Genomic DNA, 24,770 nt, shown 5'->3' on the forward strand with positions numbered 1-24,770 from the left:
ACAAAATGACCGTTAAATGTAGGAAAAAGGTCAGTCAGAGAATTTAAATAAAGCAAAATCAAATTGCGAAAATACCATATATTGGCGGACTCGCAAACACAATTGATCCAGATCGGGGGAGATTTGAATTTCCTCCATTTTGTTTAAATGTTGCATTCGGCTGCTGTGCTGGTAAGGTTTCATTCATTCATTCATTCATTGGTTTATTTTTGCCTGAAGTATTTCAGCAATAAAAAGATGGGGAATGCGAGAGTGTGGGCAGGGGGACGCTGGATTAACCTTCAGGTTTTCGGTGCCAAGCGTCACCCTTGGTCTAAGGTTTCTCAAAAGGCTCTTCACCTCAAGTAATTTAACCAACATATATAGCGAGAATCAATCAAATTGTTACCAACCAACATCACACACCTGTCATGGTGATAATGCCGACTGAGAATAACAAATATCAAATATCGATGTTTTCATTGTAAGTGTTAATTCCAAATACGCGTGTATGAAGTGACAACCGCGATACGAGAAAAAGGCAATGTCACGCTTCGATGCACATGATAATAGTGTGTTCGCCACAATGCAAACAAATGTGGGAACAACAACATGGACAATAAGGGCGGGGATGAATGTAGAGTAAAAATATCAATAATATTACTACATAACAAACATCATAAACAAGCAATCGTTCGATGGTTTACAATAAAATGATTCGTCCCAAATGCTTGTAGCGAACCTTAGCAATAAGAAATGTTCACTTTTATGTTAACACGTTTTTCCAACAGAAAATACTGATTGGCTCTGTACTACATCCTTGCGGTAAGCTCTCTTTAGCTGCTTTGTCACTTGGAGGTGTTGGAGGTTTTTATTGCAGACAAATGTGATGTCGTAATATTTCTCTGGTTGTTTTCCAAACTTCGACGACTTTAAACTTTCGACTCTAAAATGGAAATGGGAATTTATGTTGTTTGTATTCTCCCTCGTAACCCAAATGTCTGAATCGTTGTGTAAACAGGGTTAGTGATTCCAAGCAGGGGTCTGTGGGATGGTGTGTCAGGATATATACAGGAGAACCAAACAACACGTTTCAAGCAAGCTATGTAACAATACTAGAGTCAATATAACAGTATCAGTTAATCCAATTTAAATTCCTGTGTTTTCAGCAATATTATTACAACCAACAAATTTTTCAGGTTTGGAGAAACTGCATCAAATCACCAGTGCGTCCACTAGATGTCGCCTTCGTGTTGACCTTCAGGATTTTTCCGGAGGCCAAGGTTTTGCCAAGTATAGGTAAGACTATGACGTATTTAACGTTTTCAAATTAATGCCATTGTTCCAACGATAATTTACCCGATGCTGCCATGTCGTCATAACTAACAAAATCTTAAAAGACATTAGGGAAATACCCCCCTTATTACGTCAGATTCACAAAATTCGTGTTTGAAGTTTGAAGCAACACAGAATATTCTTGCTGTGTTTCAATGCATTTACTCGGTTCGGAATAATTATGAAAACAAAAAGTTTAGATACCGCACACACATAGGGATGGTAATCAACTCGTAACGACCCCACATCACCGCTCTTGAGGTTTGCGCGATCGCTTGGTCGCGGATTGCCGGGACCGAACTCAGTGGGGCTCGGATTGGGTCGAACGCCACCTTTTTGCGCTTAGAGAATCTGGCTGCAGAAAATTTTCTTTCCCTTGATTCCAAATCTTCTGAAGCGTATAGGCATCTGGAAGTCAGTTCAAGCGAAATTAACCACGGCCAACCGTTTGACAATTGATGGCAGCAATTCAGTGAATATTAGTGCTGTGTCCCACATCGATATATGGGATCAAATGGTTATTATATTCTCCATTGTAACGGAGGTTTTCCAATTGTAACTCGCTCCAGAGGCACCTGCCCCAATATCAGCGTCCCGGGTTAAGCGCTCCTTAATTTGCACAAAAGGCATTTCCGCAAAACACTTCTCACCGCGGAATGTCCTTTAATTATCCAGTACTTGAGTCTTAGAGAAGCAAGAACATGTAGCACCCCACAATGTCCTTCTCTAATGTGGCAGTCCATGACTAGCAATTCGGTGACATGGTGCCGATACGGCATGATGATTTGATGCATACGTTCTTGGTCCAAATTCGCTCGTTGCAGTCGTCCTCCAACATACAGTACATCCTTAACGCGACACGGGTTGAGAGGACACAAATTAGATTTGTAATTGGGTGTAGTAGTATGGTGTAAAGCTTCTGCAAAACTCTCATAGTTCAACAAACATCTTACATCCTCCGGAAATGACTTTCGTTGCACAAGTCGAACAATGCTCAGTGTCGCATTTGTTATCTCGTGGGTTGTAAGTCCCTCAACTTCAAATGTTGGTCTTCTATCCTCTCGGCGAGAGAATTTCCAAATTATCCACCGTTTAAAACGCAGCAACCACGCGACCGCCCTCTGTAGCCTTTTGAAACACGAATAGCGAAGCAGCAAAAGATGCAGCACATCGGGAGACACAATCGTGACATACACACGCCGCTGCCTCTTTATCTCCAAATCGTCCTGGAATAAACCAATTTCCAAATTCGGCCGACTTGGCCAAAATTTCGCCCCCTTCTGCAAGAACTCCGGTCCTTCAAACCACGTCCGTACATTACTGTATTCCTTCGGCATTACACCACGCGAAGCAATATCCGCCGGGTTATCCTTGGTACCAACGTGATGCCACTGTGAAGGCTTCGACAACTCATGAATCACAGCAAGACGGTTGGCGACAAATGTCTGAAATCTTGTTGAAGTGTTGTGGATATAGTGCAACACGGTCAACGAATCGGTCCAAAACATCACGTTGTCGATGACGTAATCCAACTCGCGCACCACCATAGCACCGAGCTTCGCCGTAATAACAGCGGCTACCAACTCAAGCCGCGGAACGGTAACGGGCTTTAAGGGAGTGACTCGGCTTTTGCCGCAAACTAATGAAATACTGACATGACCAACCGAGTCAACAAATCGAAGGTAGCACACTGCACCATATCCTAAATTACTAGCATCCCCAAAGCAATGTAATTGTACAGAAGTAAACCCTAAAGGTGGCCTTAAACAACGAGGAATGTGCAGGTGCTCCAACAGAGGCAATTGTCTAAGCCACTCTTCCCAGTGCACTAATGCATCTGAAGGAAGGGGGTCATCCCATCCTAAACTTAAGTTACAAAGACCCTGCAGAAGGCACCGCATGGGCAGAAGAAAAGGCTGCATGAAACCTCAGGGGTCGTACACTTGACTCATCATTGACAAAACCCCTCTACGGGTATATGACTTGGGTGATATGTTTACTCTAAACCCAAAAGAATCCTTAACTATGTCCCATCGGACACCCAGTGTACGACCAACTAACTGGTGTTCAAAGTCTAAATCAAGGAAGGAAATATTGTGGTTTGAGCCAGGAAGTGACTCAAGAACCTCTGAAGAATTGCTTACAAATTTAGTCAAATGAAAGCCCCCCATATCCAATATTGTGGTAACGTCCCTTACCAAAGTAATTGCTTGCTTCGTAGAAGTGACCGACACCAGCCAATCATCCACATAAAAATTGTTTGAAACACTCTTTGCAGCATCTTCACCAACAAGATGGCTGTTATCCGACACGGTCTTTTTCAATGCAAAACTTGCACAGCTGGGAGAACTTGTTGCTCCAAACAGGTGGACCATCATTTGATAATCAACTGGTGGCTTTGTGAAATCACCTGCACGCCACCAAAGAAACCGCAAAGAGTCACAATCCACAGGCAGGACTCTAACCTGATGAAACATGGCTTTAATATCCGCTATAATTGCCACAGGGTCTTGGCGAAAGCGTAAAAGCACACCAACAAGAGAGTTGGTCAAATCAGGGCCGTGAAACAGATTGTCATTAAGAGATGTTCCTTTGAACGTTGCTGCACAGTCAAATACAATGCGAAACTTCTTCCCAGTGGCATGATGAGGAATATACCACGTTTTATCAGTACGCTTCAGACATTCATCCGGAATCCGACGAGCAAATCCGTTTTCAATGTTATTGGCAATCTTCTTCTTATATTGCTCACAAAGCTTCTCATCATTCTGTAAGCGACGCATAAGGTTCTTTAGTATCCTCTCTGCCATATTTCTATTGTACGGCAGCTTTAGGTTATCAGACTTCCAGGACAGGCTCATTTGGTAATGTCCATCCACCAAAGTGGCCGTGCTTTCCATCACAGCAAGAGCCCGCTTGTCCTCCAATGAGTATGTGGGCTTATGACCTCCCTGATCCATGAAGTCTCGTCCAAATATTTCATCAAGTTGACCACACTGATCACAGCTAGTCTGTACAAAATTTACTGATGCTTGAGGCTTTCCCCTGTTGCGTTCTGTACCAAACAGACACCATCCAAGTGGTGTATGTAATGCATCAGGTTCTCCATGACCTCCACGGATAATCTCTGTATATTCATGAACTTCAGGCAGATCAGCTGCCAGCAATAAATCAACCCCACCATCTCGAACCACGGGTAAGTCTAAATGGCTAATATGTGGGTATCTTAAACTGTCTTCGCCAACAGGAATGCTCCCAGCCAAGCTGGGTAATTTCGGAACAACCCTAACATCAGTTAGGTCATAGACTACATCAGCGTGTTGTCCCACACCATGAACAGAAAGAGTCACACAATAACTATCAATCTTATGCGTCCCCGCTATAGTTTCAATAGACAAAGGATTCAACCTGCCACTAAGCCCAAGCTTATCCATTAGACGAGAACAGCACAGGGTCGTATTCGCACCATTATCCAAAAATGCATATGTAAGTACACATTTATCCGATGTAACAGTACGTACCTTGACGGGCACAACTTTCAATCGCACATTAAATGATCGAGCAGTAGACGTTGAAGCAACAACACCGACCCCATTTACCGTATCTGGGTCAATGGCGGCACTTGAGCTTCGCCCCTTACGTGACTGTCCCAATGCATTGTTAATCTTGCTCCAATGTGGCAGTGTATGATGCGACTTGCTACAACCTTTTACTTGGCATGTCTCCTCAGATGGACATGCATCAATGTAGTGTCCAGCCCCAAGGCACTTAAAGCACAGTCTGCAACGACGGGCCAACTGGTATTTCTCCTTGAGGGACCGTCCTATAAATGACTTGCAATCCTTTAAGCTATGTCGTCCACCGCAATCTCAACATTCCACCAACCCTTTACAATGATGTCCATCAGACTCCGTGTTCGCTACAACCGTATTAAACACACTTCGAGATTGTTTACCAAACTGGTTCCTAACCTTTGTCTTTTGAGTGTCCCGCACAAGGTATTTCATCATCGGCGACAGAATGTCTTCACACTTAACTTCCAAGAAATTAAGCAAAGTCTGGAACGTTGGAGATATTCCTTTGAGTCTAAGTTTTGAACACTTTGTAATGAACTGTGCAATATAATCCGGTGGCATTCTCTGAGCCACAGCCTCCAAATTCTGTGGCAAGTCCAGCGTGTAGCGACAACTCCATCTTCCAAACAATTTGTAACTTTCGGCTGCCTGCGCACGAAACATTTTCAAACCTCGAAAGTCATTTTCTCGCAGCTGGTTCCTTCCAATCAGTTTGTCCATATGTGCACGAACCACCAATTCAATTCGTCCATGACGATGGTGTAGTATTTTCAATGCTTCAGAATAGCCCATATCAGATGGAAAACTTTTGCATTCCACAATGTTAGACCTTGCACGTCCAGTGCAAAACTCACAAAGGTAACTAAGTTTTTCAGAGTTACTAAGGTTCGTTTGATTGATCTGACGATCAAAGTTCTATACGTCGACGCTCAGATTCCATAGTTAAACGACGTTGTTCATCTTCCAACGTTAAACGACGTTGTTCAGCTTCAACAAGCAGTTTTTCTTCCTCAATGGCAACTTGTTCCTGAGCATACTTTAGTGCCAGTGATTTTTCATCAACAAGTCTACGTGCACGCGAGCTGTTGGAACGCAAACTTTTTCCAAAGGAACCACAGTTTGTTGAAGCGTTTGATCTCCCTACAGAACCATTTCCCGAGCGCACAACGTCCAGTATTTTAAACAGTTCCTTAGAAACATTGGGCTCCTCGCCTGATTCATCCATTCCAATCACCTATGCACGTTGCGTATTACGTCACAATGTGAACAGATCACAGACGTAACTCAAAACAATGCAGTTTTGACTTTAGTTTTAAATTCAATGTAGGATACAGATCCTTAATTGCCGTGTACTTTTTTATATGCGTGCAATTCTCAACCTTTTATTCCAATTTGCAGTTTCACAGCAAACAGATAAATAAAACTAGAATAAACACGTTTTAAAACTAAATGCCTACACGGCTCCACCTTATTCAAATAGAATCCAAATCCAATCCAATTCAAGTAGAGATCACAGCCAAGAAGGCATTAAAATAACGTACAAATAACTAGATTGCAATGGATACACTAACTCAACATTACAAGCACGCGCACAACCCAAACACAAAATAAGTTTCCGCGCATGAGTGCACCCACAGAAATCATACTCAGTTCTGTCCGTTACACTTACCTTAAACCCACAAAATGATCTTGTTTTTTCATCATTCACATAAATATTCAAATCATCAGATGATAATGTGATTGAAAATCTTCGAAACCGTTTTAAATTTTGTCTGGGACTCCACTAAAGGGTCTATGCAGTGGTGAGGTATGACATTAGTCCTTGAAATACTCACATGGAAATCATCCACAAGATGCCATGTCGATTCTATCAATTCATGCACAAACATTTAAAACTGTACACAATAATTAAAGCAGATAATTTAATACCCTTTTCTCTGCTTTCGAGTGTTTTTTCAACGTTGAATTTAAATCCATCCAAACTTCTTTTAAGGGTACGGTATGTAAACATACGTTGCCCAATTTCCGTGCTCGTGGGGGAACGACCGGATTCGACCTCGGTGTTCCTGGGGTTTCAACGACTTGGTGTCTCCAAACAATGAAGAAATAGCTTGCGGTAAAGGCAAATTCACTTTGGTGCCAGCTTGATCTACTTGCGTTAATTGCTCGTCGTTATAGCTAAAATCAGAATCACTGCCGTAAGCGTCACAAAGCGAAGCCAAGGCCGCCATTTTTTGACCAGAAATCAGTTTTCAAACTGGCACTTTTTAATCAAATATAAGGGAAAGCACCCGGAAAACCATTGAAGCGTGCAAACATCAACATCGGTATGAAATGCAACAGGGGGGAAACTTTGTTTCCCCTTACAATTACTAAACAGCTTAAACTGTACTGACTGCAGTGGAAACGTTACTGTTCGTTGGCGAGTTACTTGAATGGCGCGTTTGTAATGCTGGAAAGTGACCACGTGGTGCCGCTGTGCGTACATTTTCATCCCAGTGTTACGAACGGTAGACACTTAAACCACCTCACGGATGGGCGAAACGGGATTTCTCCGTTTCATGCGTGGCTACTCAACATTAGTTTCCACGAAAACTTTGCAATATTATAACTCTAATATTAAGTTTGTTTACGCAAAAACGTTGTTACACACTAAAGGCCCGTTTACACTACAGACGATTCCGTGCTTGTTTTATTGTGCGCGCGTGCTGAGTTGTGCTGGGATGGGATGTGCCGGTCTGTGGTAGGATGTGCTCGCTTTTGCTCGACGAGCATAAATTCGGACACAGTTGGGAACATTTCGGCACACATTAATGCGAGAGTGCAAGGCGACTGCTTAAAAGGAGAGGACATATATTATTTTAGTGGTGGTTGTGTGATGTGACCGCGTTTGACATGTGAGCGATTGTTTTGAGTGTGTGAAATGGTGCCGTAACTGCATAACAAAGCGGTGTGTAGAACGGCGTCAAAGCGGGATGCTGCTGTGAAAAACCATTGGTTCAATTATACCATCTTTGTTTTCATAATCTGTGTTGTTTGGTTCAACATACTGTAGTTTTACCTTGCGCCGTAAAAAATTAAGTAAAAGGAGTACCTGCTTTTTGATGAAGAATACGTACAGCCAATAGCAACAACTTCAATTTGTACCTGTAATAACGCTGGCGGGCCGAGAAATGCAAGTCAAGACTGACATCCTTAAAAAAGTATCAACGTAACTTGTCACTTGCACTTGTCGGTTTCGTGTTCATTACAGGGAAATCCCCGTAGTCGTGCTCGATTATTCCAGTAGTGTAAACACCGTGTGTGCCAGACTGTGCTGTGCCGTGACATACTGTGTTCGTGTGTAAACGGGCCTTAAGAGCATATTGTTCCTTGGTAGATTTGCCTAAAGACCCAGAATTTCGATACTTTAGGACGTGAGTAGCATTGCCGAAGCACGTCGTGCACGAAACAAACATTTCGTTGATGTAAGATGTGTTGCTTGCTTTTTAACATACCTCTATACAATGCCTTGATAGCTATTTTAGTTCCGAAGGAATAATATTTCCAACAAACATGTTTGAAAAGCTAGTTTAACCATTACACGATGAACCGGGGAAATCCCGTTTCGCCCGTCCGTGAGGTGGTTTAAGTGTCTCCCGTTACGAACAGTTTAACCATTTAATAACATTTCTATGTTACTTGAACCCATGTGTGTATATGTGCACATTTGCATCACATCATCGCATTCCTTTGTTTCACAAAGCGTGCTCACTGCTCTATTTGCGGGAAATAGCCACAGTAATCGTTGAAATTAATCTAGATTAGACTTTGTCTAGATTCTAGTGATACTTTTAATGTTTGTGAAGCGTTATAAAGACTTAAAGGCCTGTCATGTGCCTCTTTCAGTGTTTTGTAAGCCAGTTGACTACGTAGCAAATTTGTGTCGTTTGCTTGTATGATTTAGACGCCAAGCTAACTCTACAGTGCCTTTAGAAACGTGGTACTGTGAACTTCAGAAATCTCGACCCTGTCCTGTATGACTGTATGCGCTAAACTGTGCCCTGTTTGTACTGACTACCCCAATGCTGCACTGTTGCTGATGTATTGTGTCTCGCCCATTCTACACTGCGTACTGATTCGTTGTTCTTTCACTGCACAATATATTCACTAAAAACCAAGAGACTGGGGTGCGGTTGCGAATATCTGACTCATCGTACCTGACGTTGGTACCTACGAAGACCCGGTATAGGCAGACCGATAGCGTAGGCCTATGCATCACTTTATTTATGATGATAATACCGAGCATCCGGTTTACCATGGAGCGCAGTCTGTAGTTTGTTCAAACCTTCAAGCAAAAATTACGCAGATTACCTTAAGCTTATAAAAACCATTCCAACCAAATAGAAAAACCCGAAGAAAACAACCAAACAAACGGGAAACCCACATGGAATCGACCTTAACGGAAACCCAATAGCAGTCGCTCTACTATGATAATTTTCAATGCACTCTGAAAACGAAATTAAGATCTTTTTAAATTAAATTTGTGGGCATTGGTAACGAATGACGCTCTATTTGGCTTCAGGCTGGTTGACAGCACTGGTGAATGTGTTTTTCTTTGCGAAAACGAAATGGAAACAATTTAGCATGTATTTTTTGTGTGTAATAAATGTTGCAATATTCTGGGAAGATGTAAGTGCATGGTTGGACGCCAAATTGATGGAAAGAATTCTACTGACCCACTTTTGATGCAGAAAACGTAAATACGAACCGATTAAAACTGGTTAATTTGTTCTTATTGGAAGCAAGATTTTGTATTTCAAAATGTAAATTAGTTAAATTGCAAGAGTGTTTTGAAATATTCCATACAAAAGTTCAGTAAGTTTCGGCAGCAGAACGAAAAATCCACTGCCAACTAAAAATGGCAAAGAATTCAAACTAAAATGAAATGCATTCAAATTTAACCGCGATTGTAGGGAACGATCTGTGTGTTTTTGTTACGCTGATTTTTATCCCACATTCCTTGTAACATGAAAAGTATGCTAGAAAATACGTGAACAGAAACATTACAGGAGAACATTCCCTATGTTATTACAGGAGCTTGCCGAAAAACTACATTCTACATCGAAGAAATCAAACTGAAGTGGGTTGTTTTTTTAAACATGCACCGAGAAGGCAATGCGGAGAGAAAGGCAATGTGGAGTCGTTTAAAAGGTATGTTTTTTGCAAATTTTAGAACTGTGTCTTAGTGTTTGACACTGCTGTATAAAACTTTAATTATATTGATTGGTGATATTCTTGCTTTGTTTTTGCAGTACCCCAACTCCAGCAGCGGATTATATGACACCACTGTCTTCATATTGATGGATTTAGCATAGTAAAAAACTTGATTTTTGCCTACAGCATACGTCATCATCACTTTCTGCAAATAAAATGCATTAAAACACTCGAAGCTACATGTACCTAAAATAAACAAACAAATAAAACTGAAATGGTGATCACAATGTCCCCTACCACTGCATCTACACAACTGCAAACTTCACTGCAGTGCAAGGCCCTCTGACACCGGAAGCAGAAAGATAAGAGAGTGCGAATCAAAACAATGACGACCCGCAGCACGAACGCACGACGTCATTGAAAAACATTAAAACAATGGTGAAAGATGTTCTCCATCCATAAAAACACACAACACCAAACAAAACTGCCAGCAACTGCTTACGAATTCAGGGAGAATCATTTTTAAATGTTTATTGAAAGTTGGGTGCGGTTCTGCCATTTGGCTTCGCACACATCCAGTCCTTTGGCCATGGACTGTTCCACAAATACCACCGAAAAACAACTTGAAATGCTTATGCGCGTTCCTTCCGGTTGATGCGCGTTTGCAAAATGATGGCGCAAAGCCGTTTTGTCGTTGCTTCTCAACTTGCCTTTGCTTGAATTCCAAAAATGTCGCCCAAGGAGGGGGGGCGTTTATAAACGATTTGGGCCTGGCTCTTTAATTGCCCTTCTTTTTGTGTGAGCTTAAGAACCTAAGGAAATGCTGAACCCCAAGTTCTGTCTTTCGTTGTTGCGGTCCAATGCAGCTGTAATTATTGTTTTTCTTTCCTTTGAATATTTAGTGCTAGTGGACATTCATATGTCATAAGCCACAGGAAATGTTTTTGAAAAGGGTTTCCACCTTCGCGACCCATTAGCATGTCCGCCAAAAAAGTCTCGGTCTGACATCATGTTGGTTCGTATCGTCATCAGTGTTTAGTTCTTGGATCTAACTAAGTTTTAAGACCAAATGCATGGACTCTGAGACGAAACTGCGATCTCTGTGATCCATGAGACCACATGTTAGGATCTAGGAGACCAAATGTTGTAACCCAAGAGACCACATTGCGATCTGAGTTGGACCGAATGTTAGGATCTGTTTATTTGTGGAAAGTGTCGCAAATATATAGGAACATATCAAAGATGACGCCAGAACAAAGAGATAATTGCTGCGATTACGCGACAAAGCAGACTTAGAAGAAGTAGCGAAAGTTGAATGACGTAACGCAAGCGAGATAACCAGCAATGGCGTCAGAAAGACGGGTGTAAATGTAAAAGAGTAGAAAGCAGTTTTGAAAGTTTAAACAAAATATTAAAATGTTTCGAAGCATGACAAGCCGAAGTTACATTCTTTGGCAAAAACGCAAGTTACTCAGTAAGTGTATTAATGCTGAAAAGCCTCAAAACTTTAAACAAGAAATCCAAAGCTAATATGCTGCTATACATTATGTGCAAACGTTTCGATCATCAGTGCAATTTGAGAAAGAGTTGCAACCAAGAAAGCGCTGAAGTAAGCAGGCAACTGAACGGGCGAAACATAACAACACCTCAAAACATGATATGGGAGATTTAATACTGATGCGGATCACATAGTGTTTAATACAGATTAAATACAGAGTGCATATAATACAACTAACACTAAAAATAGGGATGGTGCCCTCAAAACCATTGGAGCGTGCAATAAATGAACTTTGTAGATTCAAATAATTGTGGAATTTCAGATAAAATAAATATATAGATCACTCTATTCAATATTTTAACGATTGAATTTTGATCAAAATTAAAATAATAATTGTTCCGATGTTAAAAATTGCGGTTATTCCCCTGCGGGTAGTTTTTCACCAATAAAATGAGTTGAAGAAAGAAAAGTTTAAAATTTTCCCCGATTCCATGTTCGAATAATGAATAACCTCAAAGTGTTTCTCGAAACTCTTGATCGAACTTTTGATCTAAGGACGGCTTTGGAAAGATATCGCGCTGAAAAATATGGTAAGTGTTTGTCTAGAGCAGGGAACTCTTTGCTGCGGAACTTGATGTGAATTTGTGAATATGTTTTTCTCCGGCATATTTATAAATTTTTTGCATATGCAGAATGGCAGATCTTATTAGCAGCAACTCGACAGACTGTAAGTTTGCAAAACAATAATTGACAAAATTGAGCAACAACTGCAAAGCTCCCAAATCACTGCAGCAATTTTACACAACATAAGTTTGATTTCCTGCCATATCTTCACATACCTCCTGTGCAGACCCCAGTCTGGAACCTCGGTCTAGAGTTTTAATATTCTGCTTCATTATTACCTTACAAAAAATTTTGGTTTCAACCGAATGCGAATTTGAAATGTTTAAACTGTGACACATAAACATGAAAAAATGAACGTGTGTTACGTTTCAGAAAGCTTGCTACAGCCATGGGTAACAGAAAGACATAACAGCAAGCAAAGTCAACTAATCACAAAAGAAGAATGTAAAGCTCCAAAAATAAATTGAAAGTGCCAACAGCATGCTTCAAAAAGCTAAATTAATTCGAGAAACTGGTGGAGAATCATCAAAACGTTCCTCTTCTGCCCCAACCCAGTCAACAAAACAAGGATGCAGATTATGCGCGAGAGGAAACTGCCCCAAGCATAAGATGTTTATTGCGAAACCAAACAAAACTATTGAGAAGTTGAGTTTGACAAAAAACAGGGTTTGGATGAAATCAAAAACTGGGGTTGAGTCACAAGGAACAAGAATTTCATCTGCTGGAAAGAATCGACATGCCTCAGTCTCAAAACAAAAAACAAACCGGGAAAGGAACAAAGAAATTGTGGATTTAAAGGCAGATTGAGTGTCCTCTGCAGTTATAACAGAAGCCCCTGCAGCCCAAAATTCAACAACTAAACCTAACGAGGCACCAGAGTGCACTGTAGTCACAAAGTCTCTTTTGGAAGTCGTCAAAGAAAGTAACTCCCTTAACAAGTACCAAAAGCTGAAACTAATGCAGGCAAAATTAAAAGTCGATTCAAATTATTTAAGTGACCCTGCATGCTCTGAAGAAAGTAGGTTTGTATCAGCTCTGTATAGCAGGAAGCAAAAGGTGAATCTCATCACGGGTGATGCAGCATTAACTAATATGAACAGAATTTCAAAGAAATTGCACAATCTAAGAGCTGTCTTAAATAACAAAGAATCCCTGTCCCAAGACACTGGTGCAAAACTGTACTTTGAGCGCAAGCTGTACAAACAAGTTGCAGACTGTCTAGACACACTTTCAACACAGTTTAATGACGTTAGGAATGCCAAGATACTCTGTCAAAAACAACCATTTTCTGATGATCCAACAGTTCCTACCGACATGTTTTCGAGTTCTTTCCATCTTACATTTAAACATGAGAGTGAAGTTGTAACTTTGTATCGAGCTGAAAGTGACCTTATTTGGAATTTTATACATCTGACATTTAAAGGACGGATTCATGAGACCTTAATTCCATGGCTTCTCGGTCAACAACCATGGATTTTATGTTTGGCAGATGTACAGCACTTAAGACACATGTTCACAATGTCTTTATCGATGTTGTTCCAGTGCACCACCGTTCCAGCCAGTTGTTTTATGGGCAGCAAGCGAAATGCCTCAAATGCAAAATAACGTAGTTTAGTTGGAACCCCGATGAGGCCCAAATTAAAGTCTTTTGGAATGTTAAATCATATTTTTTTATGTTTTATATTTGGAAAGATGGGACAGATTTGTCGGTCTCTCCAGAGCAGCGCAGGTGGATATACTTGCAGTATTTATTGAACTTTTCGCTTACATGGAGAACTTCGCTTTGTTGTTTAAATTCGTGTTCAATCTTTTAACCGAAAGGTAGCAGTTGGGTCTACAATTATCTTTCGCTAATAAATCAACTCAATATCGACTTCACGAAGGAACAGCAGGCTGTGCTTTGTCCTGCGAGTGCTGATGCTGATATTGTCCACAAGCAACGGTTCCCGGAGCATGAAGTTGGATTCTTATCGTTATGCCGCAAGGGGGGGCAAAAACGATTTACATTACATCAAATCTCCAAGTAACTAGTGGTGACGGACTTAAACCTGAATATGTTAAATTGGAGGCCATTTTATCCCAAAACCCTCAAATATGGTTGTTTGCCGTAATGTTGTGTTCATTATTCTGGAAGCAATGGTAAGTGATCATCAATACAGGTACTACTTCGGACTGTTGGTAATCTGATAAACGTCATACTCTGAAAAAACAAAATATCGGTAAGATGCGCCTTCCTGTGCTCCAGCTAGCATCACCAAAGCAGATACAACAATAACCAATCCATTGATATATATATATGTGTGTGTGACCAAATCAACCAGTGGGAAAGAGTGTTTGACAACTTGTTACCTCTGTGCACATCTTTTAGGTGGGGCGAAAAGTAAAATTTAGATTATGGCCACCACAGTGTTCGCCTGTGCATCGAAGCGCGCCATTGCCTTTCTCGTGTTGCGGTTGCCGCCTCATGAACGAGTGTTTTGCTTGTCTAAAGTTTGACTGCGCAACTTAATAAAGCATCAACCACTTTAAGACCATCGATTGAATCTGTATCTTCCCCTGCCTGAACATACAGTTGGTTGGTTGATTAGCCGGTGCAAGAAGTGCTGTGTGTATGACCCGTTAGTCTTGAGATGGGTGTTGAGCTGTACGGTTGTTTTTAGTGTCGGGCGTTTACTAGAATTGTAAAGTTCACAGTCTTCGCAGCCAAGGCATTGCAGCCGAGCTGGATTGTCTGGCGACCTTCACATGCGTAGAGGATCTCCACCACAGTAATCAGACAACGCAGAAGTAATATCACGCTTTCACTGCCCTCCAAGTGGGGCGATCCTGCCTTGCTATGCGAAAGCATGTATTACTACTGGAATTGTATGTACGTTTTATTGTCGTTTTTAACATTAGTCCGTTTAATAAAGTCAGGCGCCCATTTAGTGAAACCAGTGCAACTCACGCTCAGCGCCAACGAAGCATTTCCCCACTTTTTTGCAGTTTTGTGTCGTGACGTCAATTGTGTTGCCAACGTTCTATAGGATGTTGAGCGATTGTAGTCATTATATTAATATTAGACAAAGCATTAAAAGGTTTATTTTTTGGTATCTGAATAGTTGCGTTTGTAAGAGTTTGTTTGAAAGCATAGGATTAGGAAAAGAAACACGCAAAAGCTCTTTAATATTAGCGATCCGTCATCCGCCTGGTTTTGTTAAAGTGAGAAAAGAAATTCACCTGAAAACCAGGAGCAAGATACGAAAATATTTGTGTGTAATATTTCATTTGAATATGTACATGTTGTAACGTGATTTTGCATTACATGTCAACGGTTGCATTAATGGACTTAAGGTTGCATGGCCAGTTGTCATTTTGGCGTCTCAGTCCACTGGGTTGGGTAATTGGTATTTTTAGATCGTCTTGGCAAGCGGGTTTCATTTCAAAATTTAGCGATAGCAACAGCTGGCCATTCACGTGATTTGTGTCTTTTTTTGGCTTTTGTGTGATATGGTTTAACAGCTGTTTTGCGTCATATTAATCTCAAGTGACTTGGTCGCTTTGAGACTTTAAGTTTTCCCATGTGACTGTCCTTCATCGTCTTTCAGTAACCGACCTTTCTTTGTAACTTTCCGTGTGCGTTTAGCTGAGGACCGAGACAGGGCAGCGCTGCTGTACTGTGCTCATCTCAGTTCATCGGTTTTGTGATTTGGTTCTGTTCAATTTTGTCTGTGCGTTTGGGCGTAAATTCACTCAGTTTGGCGTTGGTATAATTTCGCATGTTAATTTCGTGTCCAAAATTGTTCATTTTAAATGAATATTGTTGGAATGTTTGCATCAAGTTTCAATTAAAGTCAGGTTAGGAAAACACAACAATTAGAACTCACGTGCGATCTTATGTCAAATGCGTTAATCAAATAGGATTTCCCATCGATCATAAATAATATTGTTAAGTACCGGATTGAGGCTCATAATTGGCATATAGGTCGCAACACATGTAAAACTTGTATATTTAAGCGGCTTTTGCCACCGTCCAAGTCATCCAACATATTTATTTCATCTCAATTCAGTGTCAACCATTAGTATTCAGACAGAACAGCTTAAATTGCACTGAGTTTAACTGCGTCTTGTTCCATAACCAACCCAAACGCACCGATTAAAGGGAGCGAGAATTCAAAGCCAGAATAAATGCAGGTTTTACGAACTCTTGCAAACGAGCGCACGCACTTAAGGTATTTAAACCGACTTCCTTTGCATGGATGTATTTTGATACGCCGTGTTTTCGTATCAGTGACGTTATTCGGTCCTCGGAAATTCAAAGGTCTCCGGCAACTTGAAGGAGGTTTTAAGCAAGTCACAGTTGCGTCGTGATTACTGCATTGAGTTTGCTCGGGTCTGTGTGGTTGGAAACGCAACGTGATCCAGTTCAGATCAAGCTTGTATTGTAGCTGACCGTGGTTTAATGTCACTCGTGCTTGGACAAGTTATAACTGATAGAGTTGAAGGTGAAGTTAAAACCAAGTAGAGATGCCAGATGTAATTTGCGATGGTTAACTCGCCTGCAAAACTCGTTTACAAGGATATGTTTGTTCCTTTATTATCAGAAAACAACTTTAATCATAAACAAATATTCTCAACACTTTCTGTGCGGCTGACTTATATCTGCATCAAAAGATCTTTAGCGCATATTGTTAATTGACGTGGAAGTACGTCAAACTTTCTAAAAAGATCAAGCGGTCCACGTGATGAATGCGTGATCGCCGCGTGTCTAGGTCGGCGCATTGCGATCACTAAGGCATTACGTGGCAGGTGGCTTTTTACAACGCGTGACGTAAGAAACCAAGGAAAAGTGACTTTTGTGTCGCAACAATTGACAAATCAGTTTGTCCTAACAAAGTTTTGTGGTGTATTTGGCAACGATGTACATAACAACAGCATTCTTTTCATTGCGTTCGTTTACTGATGTTGTTGAGACCTCAGTAGACGGGACAATGCAGTTATACGCAATTAACAATCAACAAACGCACGCACTGAGCACTTCCTTGCGTAATTGCTGGCCGCACTGAAAGTTTTACATTAAGTAACGTAACATTGGTCAACAGTTTAAGGTTGGATTATGCGCGACTTTCCTTTAAACTCCACATTTATCATTTGCATTATTTTCATGTTTGTTTCATCCACGCAGCATAAATGTGTATTGATTTTCGCCCGCAGGTCTCAGTGAATCTTCCATATTTTCAATGTAGTTGTTAATTAGGTAATTTTGGTGCAAATTTAACGTTGATGTTTACTTTGCTAATTTCCATGTGATGACTGAGCAAATATTTACAGAATTTCAAAGTCTACCTTGTTTGAAAATGTTGAAATTTATTTTGTTTGGAGTTTTGTTGGTCGGCCATCTTGTCATAACTCACCAACAACAACAAGTATGCAGAGTTGTTTCCATTTGTGACGGACAAGAACAAGGATCAGAGATAGAACATTCTGGCTTGAAAGGTGGCAGAGGAGAGACTGGAAGACCAGGAAAGATGGGACCACGTGGACCTCAAGGTCACCGAGGTGAAAAGGGAGACCAAGGACCTGTGGCTGGCAAAGAAGATTTGATGAGGCTTGTTACAGGTATAAGATTCTTCTCTAAACACTTTTCGACAAAATTTATTATTGGATATGAAGCTTTAACAAACCAAGCAGTTTAGATAGATATTTGATACAAACACAGCAGTACAACAAATCCCCTACACGGTGAACTCTCATAAAATCATATTCAAGTAAATTCATCGAATATTTTATTCACAGAGTTGTCGAACAGAGTAGATCAAATGCAGAGTGAGCAGAACCGCACATCTAACAGTTAAGTTCATGCACTTAACATCCAATATCCACTCACACATCTAACATTATATTCACAGAGTTGTCGAACAGAGTGGATCAAATGCAGAGTGAGCAGAACCGCACGTCTAACAGTTAAGTTCATGCAGTTAACATTCAATGTCCACTCACACATCGAACATTTTATTCACAGAGTTTTCGAACAGAGTGGATCAACTGCAAGGTCAACTGAGTAACACTTCCAACAGTTGAGTTTTACTTTATTTCAATATAAATCTCACATATGTGTCAAATTCTGAAAACCTTTGCCCGTAAGTCACGTCATGACTCGCTTCTGCCTCTAGTGGTATAGATTGGTAAGATATCTACACCACTAGGGGCAGAAGCGAGTCATGACGTGAGTTACGGGCAAAGGTTTTGGTAAACCCAACATATACGTCATCAGGTGCGAATCAGAGAGGGTTCAATCTGGCACCGGTATATGCTGGTCATAATGCACGTCGTGCAAATATTCTGGGGTTGTCACCGCCTACTTGCGTGTGAATGAGTTTAACTCAAATACTTCTGCCAATCTGATGAGTTTTAACCGTCTGCAGATCTCTGGAATCTCATAGATTCTCTTCCACCGGTTTCCTGTAAAACTTCAGATCTTAAAGGTCGCCAACATCTCATATCGGGAGAAGAAGTTTACTGTGAAGATGGGTGGCAGGTATTGATACTGTGGTAAATATCACTAACACAGGGGTGGGCAATCCCTGGCACCAGCGCTTAGTTGGGTAAGCGAGGTGATTATCCACGCCAAGTAATTTCCGATTTCACACTACAATATTTAACCATACGCCCGGGATTGTGTTGTTTATAAAGGTCAGGAAATTACACACGAAAGTGAAAAGTCATATATTGACATGGAGGTCATCTAACTTTTTTAGACCAATTCACCGAAAATCAGTGTCAAGTGTTTTACTTGATAAATACCAGGTGTTCCAGCGTCGTTATGATGGATCTGTGAGTTTCGATAGAGATTGGGTGGATTACAAGAACGGGTTTGGGAATCTATCAACACAATTTTGGATGGGTTTGTATTCCAATAAAGCAGTCCTTAACCAAGTGCAAATGTTGCAAAACTTTGAATAATAGTTTGTTTTAGTTTAAAATGTACCGCTCTTCTGGCATAAAATATACGTGCTGTATTTTTACGACGTTTCGTCTGCCATTCAGCGAGACTTCATCAGGTATTGATGCCGCAATTTCAAAGTAAACTACACTAAAACATTCAGGACCACAAAAAGAAAAAAGGACAGGTTGACACCGCTTGTCAGATCACGTGACAGAGGCAAAACACGAAACACTGCGGGAGGCGCAACAGTTACAACAAATTGTTATAAACTGCCGGAAAGTAAACACATTGTTCTTTGTCGTTGACGCATCCACTGTTTTTGTGAATGTGGATCGACTCAAGAATGCTAAAATAATCGCTCCTTTCTTGGGCAATATTCCGCACCATGTGAAAAACTCACGCGAGTTTGCAGTCGAGGTACGGAGCTTACGAGTGGAGCAACATGACAGCATGGTATCCTTTGATGTGGTGTCATTGTTCACCAATGTACCGGTATCCCTATCAATCACCACTGTTATGGCACGATCAAAATATACTGGCAATAACCCGTAAGGATGAAACGCCCACTAGCGGAGCAGTTGTTATTCCTTTCGTCCCTGGCCTTGACGAAACATTGCGAAGATTGATGTCGGATTATGGCATAAAAGTCTATACTGAGCCCCATACAACACTTGGCAATCTAATATCACGACCCATTGCTACGGAGGCTTCCGAGCCAAAGGGAATGGTCCGTTTAATACCATGCAAATATTGCAATGGTATTTACATTGGCGAAACCGGAAGGGCCTTTAGGACGCGACTTAAAGAGCATCGCCGTGATGTCGCATCGAAAGATGCCAGCAAGACTGCGTTGGCCAAGCATGCAGTGACACTGCGACACGAAGTTGCCTTTGATAAAGCCCTTTCCAGGTTCTGGAAAAGGAGTTGGACCACACCAAGCGGCTCTTTCTTGAGTCGCTTCACATTCACAAAAACAGTGGATGCGTCAACGACAAACAACAATGTGTTTACTTTCCGGCAGTTTATAACAATTTGTTGTAACTGTTGCGCCTCCCGCAGTGTTTCGTGTTTTGCCTCTGTCACGTGATCTGACAAGCGGTGTCAACGTGTCCTTTTTCTTTTTTATGCCCCTGAATGTTTTAGTGCAGTTTACTTTGAAATTGCGGCATCAATACCTGATAAAGTCTCGCTGAATGGCAGACGGAACGTCGTAAAAATACAGCACGTATATTTTATGCCAGAAGAGCGGCACATTTTAAATTGCAATATGTCTGTGGCAGCAACAGTAGTTCCAGGTTTGTTTTGCTGAACACATTGTTATAACTTGTACACACCCAGTTAAATATACAGGCCAACCAACCAAAACGTTTCAAGCAAGCTACGTAACAATCCTAGAGTCACTATAACAGTATCAGTTAATCCAATTTAAATTCCTGTGTTTTCAGCAATATTATTACAACCAAAAAAGTTTATCAGGTTTGGAGAAACTGCATCAAATCACCAGTGCGTCCACTAGATGTCGCCTTCGTTTTGACCTTCAGGATTTTTCCGGAGGTCAAGGTTTTGCCGAGTATAGGTAAGCCTATGACGTATTTAACGTTTTCAATTTAATGCCATTGTTCCAACGATAATTTACCCGATGCTATCATGTCGTCATAACTAACAAAATCTTAAAAGACATTAGGGAAATACCCCCCTTATTACGTCAGATTCACAAAATTCGGGATTTAAGTTTGAAGCAACACAGAATATTCTTGCTGTGTTTCAATGTATTTACTCGGTTCGGAATAATTATGAAAACAAAAAGTTTAGATACCGCACGCACATAGGGATGGTAATCAACTCGTAACGACCCCACATCACCGCTTTTGAGGTTTGCGCGATCGCTTGGTCGCGGATTGCCGGGACCGAACTCAGTGGGGCTCGGATTGGGTCGAACGCCACCTTTTTGCGCTTAGAGAATGTGGCTGCAGAAAATTTTCTTGCCCTTGATTCCAAATCTTCTGAAGCGTAGGCATCTGGAAGTCGGTTCAAGTAGAATTAACCACGGCCAAACTGTTAGACAATTGATGGCAGCAATTCAGTGAATATTAATGATGTGTCCCGCATAGATATATGGGATGAAAAGATTATTATATTCTCCATCTAACACCCATGCATAAACCAGTGTTTGAAATTTCGATTTTCTGCCCAGCATGCTCGGCTCCCAATGTTTTGAATGAGGCAACAAAAATCCCGTAATCGCGACGTGTAAGACGCTGACACAACTTGATTGTCAGTGTATAAGTTGTATAGTGTAAACACTCTGTGTTCTCTTTGCCCACCCCTGGGTTAGCTGCTGGTCGTTGCGTGGTTGATTGGATATTGTAGGGTCTCTATGCAAGAAAATGGATGCATTGGCCTGCAGAGTTAATTCCTTGGCCAGTGGTTCTTATCCGGTGGGAAATTTTAAGGTTGTAGGTGGATAATTGGTCGGCACCGAAATACACAAAAGTAGTTGTAAACGAAATATAATGATCTGTATTCACTGTGTGTTGTACACTTATTGGTAATTGGTAATGCCATGCGGTAGAAAAAGTTAAAAAAGTATAACAGATATAACGAAAATACAATAATCAAATTCTTAGTTAAAAAATGTAAATACCAGTGGGAAATAAAGATTCCGTTTACACTGGATGTGGGAAATGAGATAAAAAAAGGTTAAGAACCACATAAAAAAGGTTAAGGAAAATCTGTTGCCCAGACGAGTTTATGCGGTCGTTGTTGCCCAAGTCCTTGTGGTAAAATCTTGAGTGCCAAGTACTGACCTTTGCCAAAACGTTGCATCTTGACTTTAAAGTTAGAATTATCCGCTTTGTTCTTCAGCTACAATAAAGCCTCCTTGTAATCCTCCAGTCGTTTGTGAACTTAAAGTTGAAAAATAACTGGGTTTCCTTCTCAAAACTTCTAATCCCACTCTGTGTTTATTGCTTAGTTGACAAATAATTATTCCAAACAACACAACACAATGAATGACACATGTCGTTTATTACGTCATAAAGGGTTTTATGTTTAACAATCATTTCCATGAGCAACAAACCAATGTAAGCGGATTGATTTAAAACAACAAATTATCCGTTGTTATTTAAATTACTTTGCATTAAATTAAACATTATGACATTGTTGTTTTCAGTACTTTCAGCATTGGCGATGAAGGAAGTTCTTACACAATTACTATATCCGGATATTCGGGGAATATATCAGATGACATGGCTGGGTCCTACAGTCTAAACGGGATGAGATTTTCAACACGCAACAGAGACCATGATACGTGAGTAATAATGATACAACGTGTCTGATTATATTTCTGTTTTACTAACGAAGTAAATCGAGTTGTTTTAATAAAGATGAAATGCATTTCCTCAAATAGTTGATTTTCGTTGACAAAGTTAACAGCCCACCCTAAATCAACAATTGTAAAAATCAATTGCTCTGAAACAGGGGGTTGCGTTAAAGTTTTAGTTAAACACAATTTTTAACTGAGTTTAAATAAGTTGTAACACAGAGTTGTTGACAACCGACTTAATTATAATTGCAGGTCAGGAGGTAATTGTGCTGTGTGTTGTGGTGGAGCTTGGTGGCATCGTGATTGTGGATATGCCCGCCTCAATGGTCCGTGGTCGAGAACTTCTACTGCTTACAACACTATGAGTTGGTATTATTGGAAAAACTCATGGGGCGGAATAATGAGTTCTAAGATGAAAGTGAAATGCGAGTAAATGTTGGGGAGGTTTAAAGTGACGAAAATTAACATTGCGTCGTTAGTTACCATGGCAACGTTGTGTTGATTTACAATTATTGACAGACATTGTAAATACTTTCACCTGTTTTGATAAAGGCTTGAAATCGTAAATAACACGAAGGCAATTATACCAAACCGAATTTATTCCACAAGTCCTTACAATTTTTGTGTTAAAAGCGAACTTCACCTTTCTGCATGTTTGTTATTATCATGGTATTTGTAGTTCGTTACTTAAAACGTCTACACAAATAATAACACTTCCGTATATCTGACTCCTGATAAAAAGGCTGCTATCAAACCCAAAGTCAATCGATCAGTTTAATACATAATAAACAAGCGCACGAGGATTAACAATAACACGTTACAAACCACGCGTACAAAAAGTCTCTGTCCTATATGTCCTTTGTCCTCTGTCCCTTCAAAACACAACATAATAATTTGCAAATATGACGTCGACACTACTTATTATTACATTTTGTGTGTTTCGGATGCCACTTCTTCCATAGAATTATGTCAACGTGTCAATTAGATATTGACAACATATTCCGTTTTATCATTCCTTGTATATCATGCCGTATTGTAATATCGCATGCAACCGTTTCCATGCTTTATGTTGATAATCCATGTAAATATAAACATTGATCCATCAGATTTGACGGTTGATTTCTGATTCGAGGATGTCAGTAAATTTGATTCAGTTCAGTTTGGCATTCTCTAATAAACCCCAAAAATGCAGTCACGCCAATTCACCGCAAATATTTACAGAAATGCGCGGATATCGCGGCGCAATTTCACCGACTTATGGGAAAGGTTTAATGTGAGGGTAAATTGTGTAGCAAGGTTTCTTGTCAACACACAGGTCCTCATTGCAGCCCAAATGATGACGTCACGGCCGTGGGCCTTCGAGTGGCGTCTGTCACGTGTTTTATTTGTGTTGTTGTTTTTGCCTGTTCAGTTACCTGCCTCCCTCTGCACACATCTTGCTGCAACTCATTCTTACTTGTCACTGGTGATGAACACAGTGGTGTTGGAAACGTTTGCTTCGGCATGAGTAGCATACTAGCTTTGGCTTTCCTTTACAAATCATTTTCTTGTCACCTCCCAAGGTTAGACCTTATACACTCTTGTGTAATAAACAAACTTAACACAGCAGTTTGTGGAGGACACAGACGCGTCTGATGCGTCTGCCGGTTGCATTCCATGGCAGAATGTAGATGGCATGGAGAGAGTGAAGTTTTGTAGAATTGATTCCTGAACTCGAAGTAAATTACTCGATAAATAGAATTTCCAGCCACCAAACACCAAGGGTCATGATGTCAGTTTCAGGCCATGTTAAAAACCAGAATTTTCCGACAAGATCTCAAAATACGAATTTCTTTTCGATCCCAATTCAGGGTTTGTTTCTTTTTCAAAACCGAGCGACAGTGAAACAATAGCAGTAATTGGAACGTAACAATAAGCAATTGTGACATCACAGGCATCAACTGGCTTGCCGCAGACATACAAGGAACTGTGTTTATAAAACAACCAAATCGAACAATAAATTGATGCAAATGTACAATAAATAATATTAGACAGATAACAATGTTAAAAGATAGGCAGTCTAAGGATAAAAGGGTTGACAACAATAGGTACGAAAGCGGTTGGAATATTTCATGTTACGTGGTGACGTCGTCGTATTGATGACGTTGTTTAGATGGTAAAATTAAGCAGAAACACATGTTTTGGGTGTGGTTCATGATTGGGGCGAAATAATTGTGAAAAAATATTGAAATTACAAATCACAAGTTGAAATGCCATGAGTGGGACTGACAACTTTATCACTGGTTGTGATTTCTATGGTTATGGTATTTGGTT

At 40.6% G+C, this 24,770-nt stretch overlaps 3 protein-coding genes across 3 annotated transcripts; 1 reads left to right on the forward strand and 2 right to left on the reverse strand.

Moving 5' to 3' along the window:
• Positions 1-1,913: 1,913 nt before the first annotated feature.
• Positions 1,914-2,861, reverse strand: LOC145903140 (uncharacterized). The gene has a single exon (XM_082991214.1). The coding sequence runs from the start codon at positions 2,859-2,861 to the stop codon at positions 1,914-1,916; it is 948 nt and encodes a 315-aa protein (XP_082847340.1).
• A 381-nt stretch (positions 2,862-3,242) lies between these two features.
• On the reverse strand, positions 3,243-4,748 carry LOC145903141 (uncharacterized). The gene has a single exon (XM_082991215.1). It carries the CDS (start codon positions 4,746-4,748, stop codon positions 3,243-3,245), a length of 1,506 nt encoding a protein of 501 aa, XP_082847341.1.
• A 7,337-nt stretch (positions 4,749-12,085) lies between these two features.
• LOC145903142 (angiopoietin-4-like) lies at positions 12,086-23,023 on the forward strand. Its single transcript, XM_082991216.1, has 10 exons — positions 12,086-12,173; positions 12,580-12,651; positions 13,028-13,225; positions 17,569-17,805; positions 18,209-18,262; positions 18,612-18,724; positions 18,994-19,090; positions 20,609-20,708; positions 22,305-22,442; positions 22,710-23,023. The coding sequence occupies exons 1-10, from the start codon at positions 12,086-12,088 to the stop codon at positions 22,888-22,890; spliced, it is 1,278 nt and encodes a 425-aa protein (XP_082847342.1). The 3' UTR covers positions 22,891-23,023.
• Positions 23,024-24,770: the final 1,747 nt, after the last annotated feature.

The sequence above is a fragment of the Ascidia mentula genome, chromosome 5 (genome assembly GCF_947561715.1).
Source record: "Ascidia mentula chromosome 5, kaAscMent1.1, whole genome shotgun sequence".
Lineage (NCBI taxonomy): Eukaryota > Metazoa > Chordata > Ascidiacea > Phlebobranchia > Ascidiidae > Ascidia > Ascidia mentula.

Excerpts from the sequence above, each read along its gene's own strand:
- LOC145903142 (XM_082991216.1), top strand. The coding sequence starts at position 12,086 with ATGAATAACCTCAAAGTGTTTCTCGAAACTCTTGATCGAACTTTTGAT. Across the intron at positions 17,806-18,208 it reads TTTGATGAGGCTTGTTACAG|AGTTTTCGAACAGAGTGGAT; the intron begins GTATAAGATTCT and ends TTTTATTCACAG. Across the intron at positions 19,091-20,608 it reads ATCAACACAATTTTGGATGG|GTTTGGAGAAACTGCATCAA; the intron begins GTTTGTATTCCA and ends AAAGTTTATCAG.
- LOC145903140 (XM_082991214.1), bottom strand. The coding sequence starts at position 2,861 with ATGGTGGTGCGCGAGTTGGATTACGTCATCGACAACGTGATGTTTTGG.
- LOC145903141 (XM_082991215.1), bottom strand. The coding sequence starts at position 4,748 with ATGGATAAGCTTGGGCTTAGTGGCAGGTTGAATCCTTTGTCTATTGAA.